The 16,737-nt window shown below is 35.4% G+C and overlaps 1 protein-coding gene across 2 annotated transcripts in view; it reads left to right on the top strand.

Moving 5' to 3' along the window:
- LOC115232446 (serine hydroxymethyltransferase) overlaps positions 1 to 14,822 on the top strand; it is a 76,724-nt gene extending 61,902 nt beyond the window's left edge. For both annotated transcript variants that reach the window (XM_029802325.2, XM_029802326.2), the window contains exon 8: positions 14,245 to 14,822. In XM_029802325.2, coding sequence (XP_029658185.1) covers positions 14,245 to 14,411 — 167 coding nt within the window. In that variant the 3' untranslated portion in view covers positions 14,412 to 14,822. The remainder of the gene's footprint in view (positions 1 to 14,244) is intronic.
- The last annotated feature ends 1,915 nt before the right edge of the window (positions 14,823 to 16,737 follow it).

The following is a 16,737-nucleotide window of genomic DNA, read 5'->3' on the forward strand; positions in this document are numbered from 1 at the left end:
TGGAAATTGCAGATGTGTTACCAGTGCCGGTGGCATGTAAGAGAACTTTCCGTTTCGCGACCGTTGCCAGCACCGCCCCGTTTCGTGTCCGTTGCCAGCCTCGCCTGGCCCTCGTGCCGGTGGCACATAAAAAGCACCATCCGTTCGTGGCCGTTTGCCAGCTCTGTCTGGCACCAGTGCGGGTGGCACGTAAAAAGCACCCACTACACTCACGGAGTGGTTGGCGTTAGGAAGGGCATCCAGCCGTAGAAACACTGCCAGATTTGACTGGGCCTGATGAAGCCTTCTGGCTTCACAGACCCCAGTAGAACCGTCCAACCCATGCTAGCATGGAAAACGGACGCTAAATGATGATGATGATGATGTATATATGTATGTATGTATATATATATGTATGTATATGTGTATATCTGTATGTATGTATGCGTATGTATGTGTATATATGTCTGTGTATATATGTATGTATGTATATATGTATGTATATGTGTATATGTGTATGTATGTATGTATATGTATATATGTATATGTATAGATGTATGTATATGTATGTATGTGTATGTATATGTATATATGTATGTGTATATATGCTTATATGTCTATATATGTGTGTATATATATATATATATATATGTATGTGTATATATGCTTATCATCATCATCATCGTTTAATGTCCGCTTTCCATGCTAGCATGGGTTGGACGGTTCAACTGGGGTCTGGCAACCACTCCGAGAGTGTAGTGGGTGATTTTATGTGCCACCGACACAGGTGCCAGACGAGGCTGGCAGACGGCCACGCTCGGATGGTGTTTTTTATGTGCCACCGACAGAGGTGTGTATATAATTAATAGTAGGGAATATAAAATTCCAAACTTACAGGGTAAAATTCAATTTAGCAATACTAAATCAAATTTCACAATATATATGTATACAATTAAGAGAAAAATCTTCTATTAAGTAATTCAGTTGATAGTGAAAATTGACTACATATGTTTTGTGACTATTTAAATCAATAATAATAAAATAGATAATATTAAAAGTTAATATTAATTTGATTCAAGAATATAGCCACTTTTCAGGTCTAAAATGATAAAATGTGTGTATCTTGACATATAAATATAGAAATATATGTATCATAACAATAAATAATTTAATAAAATGTAACAATATTAATGAGAAAGAAAATCATAACTTATCTTATTGAAGAATACAAGTTAACTGAAATTTTAAACGTTAAACTCAGAATCTAGCATTGCTAAGAAATCTATCACGTGAGAACATGAGGTAAATAATAAATATAGAGAGAACATGAGGTAAATAATAAATATAGAATAAATAAATAGAAATATGTATTTTAGCGGTGAAAACAACAAATGAAATTGATGTAATATACCATTTACTGGGAAAAATTCTAAATTCTCAACAATTTAAAGCTAAAACACTATACGTGAAATACATAAAATGAACTAAATTTCGATAAATTAATATATATTCATCAATTTATTTATTTATTTATTTTATAAACACCTTGGTTTAATCTTATTCTAGTTACGTTCATACACTACATAATCTATGGCTAATTTATACTCATTATACTACTACAAATTCTAACTACATAAATTAGTAACATAAATCAGGGTTTATATATATATATATATATATATATATATATATATATACACACACAAATTAGCTAAACTTATATCAGTAATTTAACCTATGTCTACATTTAATTTTTCTCTCATCTTTGGTGTTAATTAATTTTTTATTATTAGATAGTAATCATCATCATCATCATCAACGTTGAACGTCCGTTCTCCATGCTAGCATGGGTTGGACGGTTCGACCGGGGATCTGGGAAGTCAGAAGGCTGCACCAGGCTCCGGTCTTATCTGGCAAGGTTTCTACAGCTGGATGCCCTTCCTAACACCAACCACTCCGTGAGTGTAGTGGGTGCTTTTTACGTGCCACCTGCACTGGTGCCAGGCGAGGCTGGCATCGGCCACGGTCGGATTGTACCTATTCAATAAGATTTAGCTTTACAAACTATCTCCCAATTTGAATTATACTTAATTCCTTTAGATTTCAATTCCCATATATATTTGCTAAGGCCAGTAGAATTAATCAATGTTTTATTCTTAAATGAATGAATGTGTTGAGCCACCCTTTGTTTAATTTTATTAGATTTTGACCCCACGTAAATCGCATTTAAATAACTATTCCTATTAATATCATCAATCAAAGTCACTACACATTTATATACTACATCATCCAAATTACATTTATTTTAAAATTTACATTTTGTCTTATCTCTGCATGTACAATTAAGTATATTCTGGTCTTTATTATTATTGAATAATCATTTAATTTGTTAATGTAAAACTTATTCAGCTTAAATATATTAAAAGAAGAAATAATGTTACCAACATTATTAGTAGTAGAATAATCAACTCCAAAATTATTACTAGGAAAAATGCTATTATATTTTTTATTACCTATAATGAATACTTCAATTATAGTTTTTATTATATATTATGAATACTTCAATTAGTTTTAATATCTCATTAAAACATTAATAAAATGTTTGTTTTAACTTGAGCCCTATAAGGATTAATTAACCAAATTTTGTTCTTATTATCATTAAACAAATTAAATTCATTCTTACCTTTTAGTCTTTTATTATATTTTTTGTATTGTCATAATACCTATTATTAAAATCATAATTAACTAAATAAAACTTATAATTGTTAATATTAGGTTTATTATTATAAATATGATAGGAATTATTTATATTATAATCTTTTATATTATAATTATATTTACAATTATTAAAGAATTTAATACTATTATTATATTCCGCCTCCCACAAGGCTTCATTATAATAAGGTGCATGTTTTTGGAAAATCTCAAAATTAGAAGAAAGCTTCGATATTCTTTTACCTATATTATCTATCAACGATTTCTTGAGGGTGGGTGATTACTATTAGTATTGATATATCTAAAGTTTTCATTAATTTTATGGAATGGTTGGGTTTTACCTGTTATTAAATTAAAATTACCATCTAAATAATTAATATTATAGTTCTCTTCATATATAGCAATACCTAATCCATATCTTTAAAAAAAAACTATATAGCTTCTTCTTATACAATTTTAGTGTTCTATTGGTGCAATTCTTGGTTATTATAAAAGGTCATCTCTATATAATCCACCCACATCAGATGCCATGATGGTGCTAAGGTTTGGGTACGGGTGATCAAACTCTGTATATGGAGTAGACAAACAGCGTATATATATATATATATATATATATAATATATATATATATATATATATATATATGGGCTAAACTGGCAACAAGAACATCCCCAAATACAACAATATGTATATATATGTGTATGTGTATATATATATATATATATAATATATATGTATATGTATATATATATGGGCTAAACTGGCAACAAGAACATCCCCAAATACAACAATATGTATATATGTGTATATATATGTATACATGTATGTATATGTATGTACATGTGTGTATAGATGTATGTATATATATATATATAGATGTATGTATATATATATATATATATATATATATAGATGTATATGTATATATAGATGTATGTATGTGTGTATATGTATATAGGTATGTATATATATATATGTGTATATTGTATGTATACATGTATATATATATATGTACGTATGTGTGTATATGTATATAGGTATGTATATATATGTATGTCTGTATGTCTGTATATATATTATATATATATATATATATATATATATATATATATATATATATATATATGTGTGTGTGTGTAGTTATTCATTTAATGCTTTCTTGCATTTCTGTGTGTGTGTGTGTGTGTGTGTGTAGTTATTCATTTAATGCTTTCTTGCATTTCTGTGTAAGTTTTGTAAGAAGTTTCTTATTAACCACCTTGTTTAAGATTCAGTGCCACTGAATCGTACCTTGGACACCCATCTTCTATTATAACCCTGAGGCAAAACGTTGGAAGTGGATTTGTCAGATGTAATCTTGAAGAAGGTCATATAATATATATATATGTATATAGAATATTGTAAACATCTTTATTTTTCATTCCCTTCAAAATTGCTCTTAACCGTGGTTTGAATTTTGACTGTTCCTTCTAGCATGTAAGGCCTTCTGTGATGGTCACCTATTTTGTGTTTAAATGTATACTCATTTTATATGAAAAATATGTTGTCTGTTGACTATTTTATACATGCTAGCTACTAGTAGAAAAATTTCTATCATTCTTCCTACTCTGTATATTTTCTTAATATGATTTTAGCATTTTTTGAAGTAATTTGACATTTTCATTCACCACCTACTAAAATTGCTCTTGCGTGGTGAATTTGAAAAATTATAATATATAAATATGAGACGTGCGATTTTGTCTCCTAATTACATGTGAACTTGTGGCACTCCCGCTGAAGGGAACTTCAGTTGTTTTATTTGTTAACTAAAGTTCAAAACCTAGGTACGGGAGGTAAATATTGTAAATGTTTTTATTTTTCATTCCCTTCGAAATTGCTCTTAACCGTGGTTTGGACTTTGACTGTTCCTTCTAGCATGTAAGGTGTCTTGTTATGGTCACCACTTTTGTGTTTAAATGTACACCAATTTTATATATATATGTTTGTGTGTGTGTGTTAGTGTGCGAGGGTGTGTTACAGTTCCCTTGCCTTGACATTGTGTGATAGTTGTAAATGAGTATCACTGTCATGCATGCAGTGTCTTTCACTTCCAATCTTTTGTGAAGACATGTGTAGACATGGAACCAAATTACCTCCCTTGGAGAAATACGAAGGTTGGCAACAGGAAGGACATCCTGCTGTAGAGAAGCTGTGTAAAAGAATTCCATATGACCCATGCAAGCTTGGGAAAGTGGATGTTAAACCATTATGCTGCTGTTGATATATGATAAAATACAATAGTTCAGTTATAAAATGTTTGTGACTGTTTTATGTGTTTCTGAGAACAAAAGTATGTTTCTTATTACCATGCAGCATTGCACTTTATACCTATAGGTTGAACTGGTAAGAGAGACAAAAAGCTCAATGGCTCACAAAAACATTTGAAAATGATTTAGCAATGTTTTGAGGTTCACAAAGAAGACCATAGCAGCCTAGTAAGTTGTTGACTCTTGCTGTCTTAGAAGACAGTTGTCTAAAGTGGTGTGGAGTGGGATTGAACCTGAAACTGTGTGGCTGTGAAGTGAAACATCTTAACTACACAGCCATGCCTGTGCCTATATGCATGTATGCCTATATGTGTCTGTGTTTGTATATGCATGTATGTTTGTCTCTCTCTCTCTCTCTCTTTCTCTCTATACTATACACACACACACACACACACACACATATATATATATATATATATATATATATATATAAATAAATAGATAAACTAGATGTGTACATGCTTGTATGTGTATATGTTTGTGCATGCATGTGTATATATATAGAGGTGTACATATTTGAGTGTGTATGTGTATGCATACATGAATATTAATGCGTTGTGTGTGTTTGTATGTAAGTGTGTGTGTATAATATCTAAAAGGAGCTCTCTAGAAAGACATTAGGTGTAACTTAATCATGCAATTCAATTCACTCTGTAACTTTTTATCGTTTCTCCCCTCCCTTTTCCTCCACCTCCTCTGCCGTATCTTCACATCAACATAAGGTTTATTTTGAAAGATGATCTTGCGAAATCCTGTAAAAGTGTTAAGTGCCAATTTCAAAAATTGTTTCTTCATCTTGGCGCAATTCCCTGTCATTTTTGTCAGTTTTCATATTTTTTCACTTCCATTATGCTTGTTTAACCATGCGAAAAATTCTAATATAGCATCTGTTTTGTTTTTTTTTTTGAGAAATTTTTTTAGTCTATATACATTTTTCATTATATTATTTTTGTATTTTCTTCATTGTTTTATTATATTTTGTTCATTTTACCTTTTCTGTTCTTGTCATCATATGTTCGTTTTCCATGATTGCATGGGTTGTATGAAGTTTGTTGAGGTAGATATTTTTATGGTTGGATGCCCTTTCTATCACCAACCCTCACCTGTTTCCAAGTTAGCCATATTTTCCCATGACCAGACATGCTTTTGCAGAATATTGGAAATGAATGACACTGCTTGTATGACAGTGACACTCAATTACAACTATCAAACAATATTATGACAAGGTGACACACACACATTCATACAATGGGTTTCTTTTAGTTTCTATCTATCAAATTCACTCACAAGGCTTTGGTTGGTCTAGGGCCTTAGTAGAAGACACTTGCCTAAGGTGCCATCTAGTGGGATTGAACCTAAAACCATGTGTTAGTTGAATGTATATTACTGAACCATTTTTTTTACAACCAGATGCCCTTCATGATGCCATATTATGAATATGATGCCATATTCATGATATAGTATTTCACACACGTTTCTAAATGGTTAAAGTAATTTTATCTCCATATCTTGTCTGTGACATTGTCTTATTACCATATTATTTCGCTCCAGAATCAGTTACCATTTTTGGCACTTCAGTACTTTAACCCATTAGCACTTAAACCAGCAATATCCTGCCCTAATATTCTACTTGTTTTATGTTCAAATTGGATATATCTGGCTTCTCACACCTACCCTACAGTGTTATTCTGAAAGTGAGCAATCACATCTGAAAGCCATGAAATAATACAGGATTAATTTGAAACAATATGAATAAATAAGCATTACATTTGACAGAATAATCTGAATGCCAAGGGGTTAATTATTTAGCTCCCACTGTAGCTCTCTCTCTACTATCTCTGTCTTCTCTCTCTCTTTCACTCTGTCATCTCTTTCACCACTGACATGTTGTTGCTGCCTTTTCTTCTTTACTGCTCTCCCTCTCTCTCTTTTTTCTGTTTCCATTTGTTCCCTTACTGCTAGCTTTCTCACTATTTTTCTTTTTCTTACCATCTCTCTATGTTCTGTATACCTCTCTTTTTAGTGCCTCTTTCTAGCATCTCTGTATCTTACCATTGTCTCATTCACCCCTTACCATCTCTCCACCTCTTACTCTCTCTCAACACCTATCCTTACCATCATGCTCTTCCTTTCTCATTTCATGCTCTCCCCTCCTTCCTTTTATTTTTCTTTCTTCCTTTCATGGCTCCACTTCTCTCATCTCACATCCACTTTACCACCTTCCCACTCCTATTCACACCTATGCTTAACCTGTTCTTTTCTCAGTTTCCTCCTCCCTTCTTTCCCCTGACCTCATCTCATGCCACTGACCCCCAAATTTCTTGCACTATCTTGTCCCTCTCCTTCTCTCTTTGTACCTTTCTCTCCACTTTTCTTTCTCTGTTTTCCTACCCCTCTCCCTCTACCACTATTTCCATTGGTTCTGTGTTTTACATTCATTCTCACACATTATACACTCTTCCCTTCTCTCTTTCTCTTATATATATAAACATCCTCATCATTTGCCATGCTTGATTGAGTCAGATAAAATTCATTGAGGCAGATTTTCTCTGGCTGGATGTTATTCCTGTTACCAGTTTAGGCAATATTTCCTTTAGACCTTTGAGCATGCATGAGCAGCTCCGTGGCCAAGCATGTTTCCATGGAATACTGCAAAATGAATGAGACTTCCTTTACAATCAGCACAAATGTCAAAAGGTCTCTCTCTCTCTCTCTCTCACACACACACACACATACACATTATCATCATTCTTTTAATGTTTACTTCTCCATACTTGCATGGGTGAGATGGAATTCATTCAGGTAAATTTTCTGTGATTGGATGCCCTTCTTGTCACCAACCCCCACCAATTTCCTAGCAATAAAATATTTCCCCTTGGCAGCACATGTTTCCACAGAATATTGAAATGAACAATAAAGCAGTAATAAAGCCATGCATCAAGGCCAAAAGTGAATAGCAAGACAGCTTCCACAACAAAAGCAGACATGCTTCTGCCTGGGAAGTTCTGAGGGATTTTGCCAACAAGAAAAATTCACTAGTGATCCACATTTGGATGAAATCTGACCAGCATATTGATGCCTGGTGTTTTAGCACTTACAAATTGCTTCTTGGTAAAACAGAAATCTGCAATGCTAAATGTTGACAATTCTTTCATCACAGTGTAACAGTCTGTTGATTCAGACTGGCCCATTTACCGTAGAAGTTTAGAAATGCTTAAGAAGGTTGAGAAACATCAAGATACCAGGTCCAGATATCATCCCATCAACCTTCTTGAAGTCTTCAGCTATTCAACTTAGAATAAATGATCTTCACATACCTCAGAACTACAGAAGAATCACTCTCTTACCTCTAGCCTAAAAAAATCTACAACTTAATAGAATTTCTCCCACACATTAATTTCATCCTAAGATAGCCAAAATGGCTTCTGCAAAGGCAGATCAAGACTACCACTGATCCTTGCCTTTAAAATAAACACAGAAAAGCTCAGGCTCTCCAAGCAAGAAACATCCATTGCATTTGGAGATTTTTTCCAATGCTTTTGATAGTGTCCAGAGGAAGGCTATGTTCAGAGAAAGTCTATCCTGTTGAATTATGGTATCCCAAATGAAATTGTCAGAGCTATCATTTTCATGAATGAAAACCCATCAAGTTTCAGAAGCCCTTAGTGATTGTGGTGGGCTACATTCTTCGGCAAAGTGTTGACCCCATCCGAAACAGAGGCCCCCACTATCAGACAAAAGGGACAAAGATGTCAGCAGAGCCTGAATCTTTCTAACTGTGACTATGTTGATGAATTTTCCCTAACAGCTAATCAACTGTTTGTTGTACAAGACTTGTTCACATCTCTTGAAAATGCTTTAGGCAAAGTTGATCTGTTTTCCAATGTGAAGAAGACTGGATATATGACCATCAATGCTGATGAAAAACATTTAACAATAGAAACACAATTCAAGGAGGTCAGTGACAAAGCACCTTGAGTCCTATGTTACTAAGAAAGATTTGACTTGCTGGGGTACTTGTAACAAGCTTCCAAATATCTGGCATCAAGTATTTCGGAAGTCATGAAGGCTAGCTTTCTTCAAGGTATAGGTACGGAATTTTCTTTGTACTACAGAAACTTGGAAAATGAAGGAGTTTCAAGATTGCTTTGATACTACAAACATCAGATTTCTTATAAAGGCTCAAAACCTCTCATTGCATGAGCACAAAACCAATGAGATTTATGAACACATTTCTCACGTCTCTACTATTGCTGCTCAATGAAGGGTAGGCTTTGCTGGACACTGCTATCATGGTGAACAACAGGCTATATTTTGGGGACTTCCATAACTTCAACATTCTGATAAAGGACCAAGACCACTCAACTACATTTAAAAAACTGACATTCTGTTGGTTACGATGACAAGGGTTCCAGTTGATCTGATCAGTGGAACGTCCTGCTTGTGACTTCATGTGACTGAGCACTCCATGGACATGCATACCCTTAACGTAGTTCTCAGGGTCATTTAGAGTGACACAGAATGTGACTAGGCCAGTCCTTTGAATTAAAGGTACTACTCAATTTTGCCAGCTGAGTGGATTGGAGCAAAGTAAAGTATTGAGTCTTGCTTAAGGGCAACACGCTGCCAGGAATTGAGCTCATGACCTTACGTGCACCTTCATACCACATTAATGTTATTTGTAGAAATATAAAATAAGCCCTTTTGTTATATTTCTGTTGAAATACTCATCCTGCTTTTCAATTAATTTTGAAAGTAATGAAGAATTTAGTAAAATAACTTTGTCATTATTAAGCTGATGTTTGGAATGAAACTATCCCTTTCAAAGTGGAAATTTGTGTCACAGAGCCAGGGGTGGTCCCAGGCTGGTTGGTAACAAAAGGAAGTAACAGATTCTTGGCATGGTGAAAGACATCTTGTTGTGACTATGTAAAGCAGAGGTTGCAACAGTCTGAGGTTCAAAGGGAGTTCATGTCTTCGCTGATTCCCTAAAAATAAGGGATATATGCAAAGTTGGATGTCAATGTTTTCAAAAAGGATTTAGAGGCTATTCATAATCCCTGCTGAACTTCCTGTGGCAAGATGCGGGCCACATTGTCAAACGGCCTCATTCATCAAATATTGAGGGCAAGGTTGAAAAGTCAAGGAATGACCACAGCTGGCTGGTTGAAATTAATAAAAGATACATGAATGCATTATCTGCCTGTCTGTTTCTCTACACATATACCCACATTATATGTAAAGGGTAAAGACCCCCTTCGGTCATGAGTGACCATGGGTTTGCACCTAGAGAGTTACCCTCTGAGGCACAAGTCTGGGCAAGGTTGTTTTTATGGAAGACCAGTAGTCGCCCATGCATACCGGCCTCCCCTCTCCACGCCACCAGTGTTATCCAAGGGAAAGACAAAGGTCGATACAGCTTGGCACCAGTGATGTCGCAACTCATTTCTACAGCTGAGTGAACTGGAGCAACGTGAAATAAAGTGCTTTGCTCAAGAACACAACGCACAGCCCGGTCCGGGATTCGAACTCAGTTATATACAGGCATATGCATATGCACACATAATGTATGTATACATACATGCATCTCAACATATACAGGCACATATTACATATGCATTACAAACACACACACACACACACACAGTGGAAATAAGTTATTTTGGTCTTTTGTGGCCAAATGTTCTATTGACTGGCTTTTTTTAAACACTCATTGTTTTCTCAGGATGGTCAATGGCATGTATGTGTATGTGTGTGTGTCTGTTGTCAATGACCCATGAATGTATATGTCTGTGGTCAATGAGCCATGTATATATGTGTGGTGTGTGGGATTGTTTCGAATTATCATTATCAGTGCCATCATAGGCATCAGGTTTATCGTCATTATTGTCTGTGTTGGCATCACTGTCTATTATTTCATTAATAATGATAATAACAATAAATCTTTTGTCTGCATCAGTGATGATAATCATCCCTCATTCCCCACTTCAGTTTTATCATCACCATCATCATCATCACCATCATAACCATCACTATCATAATCCTCTGCTTCTTCCTCCTTTTTTATTTTTCTCCATATCACTGTCAGTGTCACTGTTCATACCCTCGCAAATGTGCTGTCACCATCATTATCACCATCACTATTGCTGTAATTTTCTTTCTTGGCTTCAGTGTCATCATTGTTGTGTGTCATTAACATCACCTCCCACCCCACACTCCTGCCACTGCTCCTCCCCACTCCCCGCTTTCCATCATCATTTGTTGTGATTACAACTGTTTTGGGTGGGTAGGAAGAGCTGTATCAGTGTAATAACCATTCCATTCACATTAATGTCAGGGTCCCCCACCTCCTCATCTTCCCCCTTCCTTGTGGTCATCATCCTCACCACTACTACCACCATCATCATCATTGCTCTTCCTTTCTCTCTTTGTCACTGTATCAAAACTTACTGCCAACAAAGTGTATATATGTGTGTTTGATGTGTATAAGTGTGTGTGAGATGATGGCCAGGACTGGATACAGAATAAATGTCTTTTGTGATTTATTAGATAGGAAATGGTCAGTTTTGCTATCAATTAAGGGTGGAAGGTAGGAGAATGTGATTATTAAGAAGGCAGTGTAGGGTCATTCACTCTTACCCCACCTGTGACATGGAGGAGAGAGACAAGTGAGTGGGGTGGAAGAAACTTCACCTTTTCACCTCATATCTTTTTAATTTGAAAGGTGGGCTGAAAAGTTCATAGGCTAGCTATGAAGGAGTGATGCTACTGCTGTGAAATCTTGCATGCATTAATTTCAACTCTTCTTGTTAACAACTGCATTGTTTCTTTCCAAGTAAACTGACTGTTCAAAGAAGACTTCAAAAGTAACTGGACAAAATATGGTATCATGGTGTTATGAAGTACCTGCAGAAAAAGGGTTTAACCTTTAAGGACATTCATACTGACATGGTTGCTATATTAGACAATGATGGTTCAACTTTATCAACAGTGCAAAAGTAAGCAGCTGAATTTAGGAGGGGAAGGAAGAGTCTTAAAGATGACCTAATATCTGGACGTCCTGCAACCACTGATAGAAGAAACTTCACCTTTTCACTGCATCACTGATGGAAGAAGAGTGGACTGCAAGGGGGACTATGTTGAAAAATAAGCCTCATTTGGTCTCATTCAATGAGCGTATCTTAGTCAGTCTACAAACTTTTCAGCTGACCCTCATATTTAGGTTACACTCTTTAAAAGTGGTTGACATTAGGAAGGGTAGCCATCTGTAGAAATGCTGTTAAAGCAGACATTGGAGCACAATGGTAGCAATCCTCTGGCTTGTCGGATTCTGTCAAACTATCCAACCCATTGTGAAGGTGTGTGGCTTTGTGATCAGGGTATTCAGCTCATAATTGTAAGGTTGTTAGTTCAATTCTTACTGGTATGTTGTGTCCTTGTGCAAGACACTTTATTATTTCACATTGCTCCAGTCCACTCAGCTGGCAAAAATGAGATGTACATATAATTCAAACGGGCCAGCCTTGTCATTCTGTGCTATGCTGACTCTCCTCGAGAACTGTGTTAAGGGTGCATGTGTTTGTTGAGTGCTCAGACACTTGCATGTTAATTTCATGAGCAAGCCGTTCTGTTGATTGGATTAACTGGAATCTTCAGCATTGAAACTGATGGAGTGCCAGTTATCCAGTCCGTGCCAGCATGGAACACAGATGTTAAATGATGTTGAAGATATTAAAAAGACAAAAATTCTTATGTAGAAGTATACATTTTTTTAAAACAGAAAGGAAGGCTGCAGTCGTGACCCTTTACAGGGCCTCTGAAACTGGTAAGAAGTAACAAGGGGTTGAAGTGAGGGTCCATCCTGAAATTGAAGATCTGGCATGGATGCTTACAATAGAGTGGGTTCCTTTAAAAACCTTCAAGATAAAAGGTGATGGTGTCAAACTGGGCAACAGATAAATGTGATTTGAACAGGAATAGATATTGCAAAGCATCTGGTCTAATGTCCATATTCTGTTAGTCTGCTATGACTCTGGATTGGTTCTTTATTTCAACCCTGCAAAAATGGAAGGCTAAGTTGAATGTAGCCCTAGACTGGCTGATGGCTTCTGAGTGAATTTGGTAGATGGAAACTGTGTAGAGCCTGTCGTGTGTGTGTTTGTGTAATGTACAAGGTCTGATCAATAAGTATCTGAACTTTTGCCATAGTAATGAAGCTGAAGCATGCAGAGTGAAGTTGCTTGGCAAAGATTGACCTTGAACTCTGCTGTGCATGTGTACTAAGTTATTATGTTCTTGCTCACTTCTGCTGTTTACAGCAGTGCTTGGAAAGAAGGTGTGTAGCATGTGATTGTTGCATTGACCATGATAGAGAAAGTTGTCATGCAATACCTGTTCAGAGGCCTATGAAAAGTTGCAAAAAGTGTATGGAGAGGAGTGTATGAGTGGTTCAGATGTTTTCAAGATAGCAGAATAAATGTTGATATTGACAAACATTCCTGCAACCAGCAGAATTGAGAAAAACCTTGCAGATGCACATGCAACTGTGAGGGGAAATCATATCACCATCCGTGAGTTATCAGAGGAAATGCAGATTAATTATGGTTCAGTTCAGACCATTATTACTGAAAATTTGGGTATGAGATGTGTGTCAGCCAAGTTTGTGCCAAAACTGCTTTCAGCTGACCAAAATGACATTTGGCTTTCACTTGCACAAGATCTTGATTGTGTCAAGAACGATGAAAACTTTTTGAAAACTTTGCATAGTCCTCTGAGCAGATTCTCTGCTCAACTTCCTCTGTCATGGTTAATGGGATGATCACACACTACACACCTTCCTTCCAAGCACTGCTGTAAACAGCGGAAGTGAACTAGAATGTTAAAACTTAGTGGACATGCACAGCGAAGTTCAAGGTCTATCTGTGCCAAGTGGCTTCACTCTGTGTGCTTTAGCTTCATTACTATGGCAACAGTCTGGATACTTATTGATCAGACCATGTAGGTATATGTGTGCATGTGACTGTTAGAAAGTTTTACATCCTGCAAGAAATAACTGCAAAATTTCCCTCAAATCACACTATCGTCATAAATAAAGGACATGTTAAAGATGGTAGTATCAGGTATCTCTAAACTCTAAAAGGCTGGTTATGGTAGGAATTCCTTTGATCATAGTTCTGCTTGTTTAGGGGTTGACTTTCTGCTAACAACAACATCATCAACAATATATTTTTCCTTTTTTTTTCAGGTATTCTTCTTTGTAAAGAGATCTATTCCAAGTCTGGCCCAAGTTTTTCAGAGTTCAAAGCCTTTTTAGAGAAAGATGCTGACATTCAGAAGAAAGTGGCCAATGTGCGTGAGCAGGTGAAACAATTTGCAGAAAAATTTCCAATGCCTGGTTTGGATGACCTGTAAAAAGGTGTACTTGCTTCCTACTTGCCATAACATGATGTACAGCAAGTGCTAATGAAGTTTGGCAGATGGTAATGGTGCCTCCATGTAGCTAATGTTTTACCATTTGCTGTCAGTTTTCATTATGGTTTGGATTAATATATATACAATGCATTTGCTTCTGAAATGTTTGTTAACCTATAAAATATGGAATTTCTTTATTGCTGTATCCTGTACAAAGTAGTCCCTGATTATATATTTTTTAAATATTTTTGTTTTGATTATATTTGAATTATTATAAATTTGATTATCTGGACCTATATTAACTCTACTCTTTCAAAATACTCAAGTGAATACAAAAATAAATCTATAAGTAAAAAAATCGGAAAAAATAGGGATTTTCATAGAAAAAAAGCACCTTTTTGATGTAAATAATTTTTGGTCTTAACATGGTCTGATTTGAATTTTTTCTTCTATGGAATAAAGAGCAAGCCTTCTTCTATCATACTCTCAATTTTGGTCAACTTGCGCTGCATGGTCTCGGAGGAGATAGTGTTAGTTGAAGGCTACCAAACCTGCCACACACACACAGACAACTTCAGCTTTATATATATAGATTTGTCATTAGTAATCTGGTGCTTGGAACATAAATTAACGTGAACTTTTGATGGGAAGTTTTAATTTGGATCATATTAAAATATCAATTTTGTACTATAACTAGGGGCAGCCTCAGATTGGATAGTGTCAAAAGGGTTTACTGTATTTGATGCTATATATGATGCACTTAAAAAAAAAAATTATTGCAATAAGTCACCCTGGGTCCTATATGCGAAGTTGGATCTATGTTTCATGCTTTAATCCTTTAGCATTTAAACCAGCCATATCTGGCCCAAGTATTCTACCTGTTTTATGTTCAAGTTGGTCAGATCTAGCCTCTCACACCAACCCTACAGTGTCATTTCAAAACTAGACAATCATGTTGAAATCTCAATGCCAGATTAATTCAAAACAATGTGAAGAAATAAGCATAACATTTGACAGAGTAATTTGCTAAAGGGTTAATGCACTTAAAAATTTTTCCTGGAAAGTGCACTGCCGAAATTGAGGTGCATCTGATGTACCTATGTGTCATGCCATCAAATACAATATGTGCAGTTGATAATGATTAATTACATAACTGCAGTGATTGAAATTCTTATGCAATTAGCTGAATTCTTATTGTGGGTGACAAATTGAGATATCAGTCATGTAATTGTTGATGTTATGTGATTTTTAGCAGCTGTTGAGTATTGTGAATCTTAAATAAAATAAAAATCTGTCCAACATTTTAATTTGTTTTCTCAGAATCATTCCACTGTTACCAGAGCAAGTCTAATATCTGTTTTCAAGGCAGGGTTGTGCCATATCATCTTCATCATTATTTTCATCATTTTCACCATCATCATCTTCATCCTGAATCATCATTCATGAATGAGGAAACCAGTTCATCCATTTTCATCGTGTAACTCTCTAGATTATCAGCCTGGATCATATTCTTCTGTTATCATGACAAGACGGGCCAATACATCTTCTGCTGTAAAACCATTCCTTGTACCAGAAAGAATTGATGATGTTGAGAGTCTGATGACTGTTCTACAATTTAATGTAAACTTTATGCTTGTTGAGGGTCTTTTAGTCTTGTTTGAGGGCAAGACACTTCCCTAGTAATGATACAATGATAAAAGCACCCAGTACACTCTGTAAAGTGGTTGGTATTAAGAAAGGCATCCAGCCATAGAAATCATATCAGCATTGAAACAAATGAGATGCAGTCTTCTGTCTCATTTAGACGAGCAGTGTCCCTTGAATATGTGTTGACCCAGTCTGTGGAAATCTATCCAACCCATTCCAGTTTAGAAAGAAACAATGATGAAGACGGCAAGGGTACCATCTGGAAGGGCTCTGTTGTACAGTCTAGTTTCATATACCTTGTAGTTGTCATTAGAGCTGTTGGTCAGATTTGGAGGATCTCGGGTGTAAACTATCTTTTCTCATATTTTATCTACAATAAAGATTGAGAAAATATCTCATGCAAATAAATTTTTGGTTAAATGTATATGTAATTAACCAGTCAATTTAGTATAGATATGAAGCTAAATAGGTGGGTATTTAGGAAAGTTATACAATTAACTGAATTTTGTAGTTAATCAGAATTGACAACACCACTTACCCAATTTGCAAAATAATTTTTTTTATAGATAAAAGGCCTTAGATTTTTATGGGGGAGGAGAAATGAGATTCTGTTTGAAGGTCCTCTCTCTCACCTCAACACCACTTCTATCACTCCCCTGCTTCGAAAATGTGGCTAGTC

The sequence above is a fragment of the Octopus sinensis genome, linkage group LG2 (genome assembly GCF_006345805.1).
Source record: "Octopus sinensis linkage group LG2, ASM634580v1, whole genome shotgun sequence".
In the NCBI taxonomy this organism is placed as follows: Eukaryota; Metazoa; Mollusca; class Cephalopoda; order Octopoda; family Octopodidae; genus Octopus; species Octopus sinensis.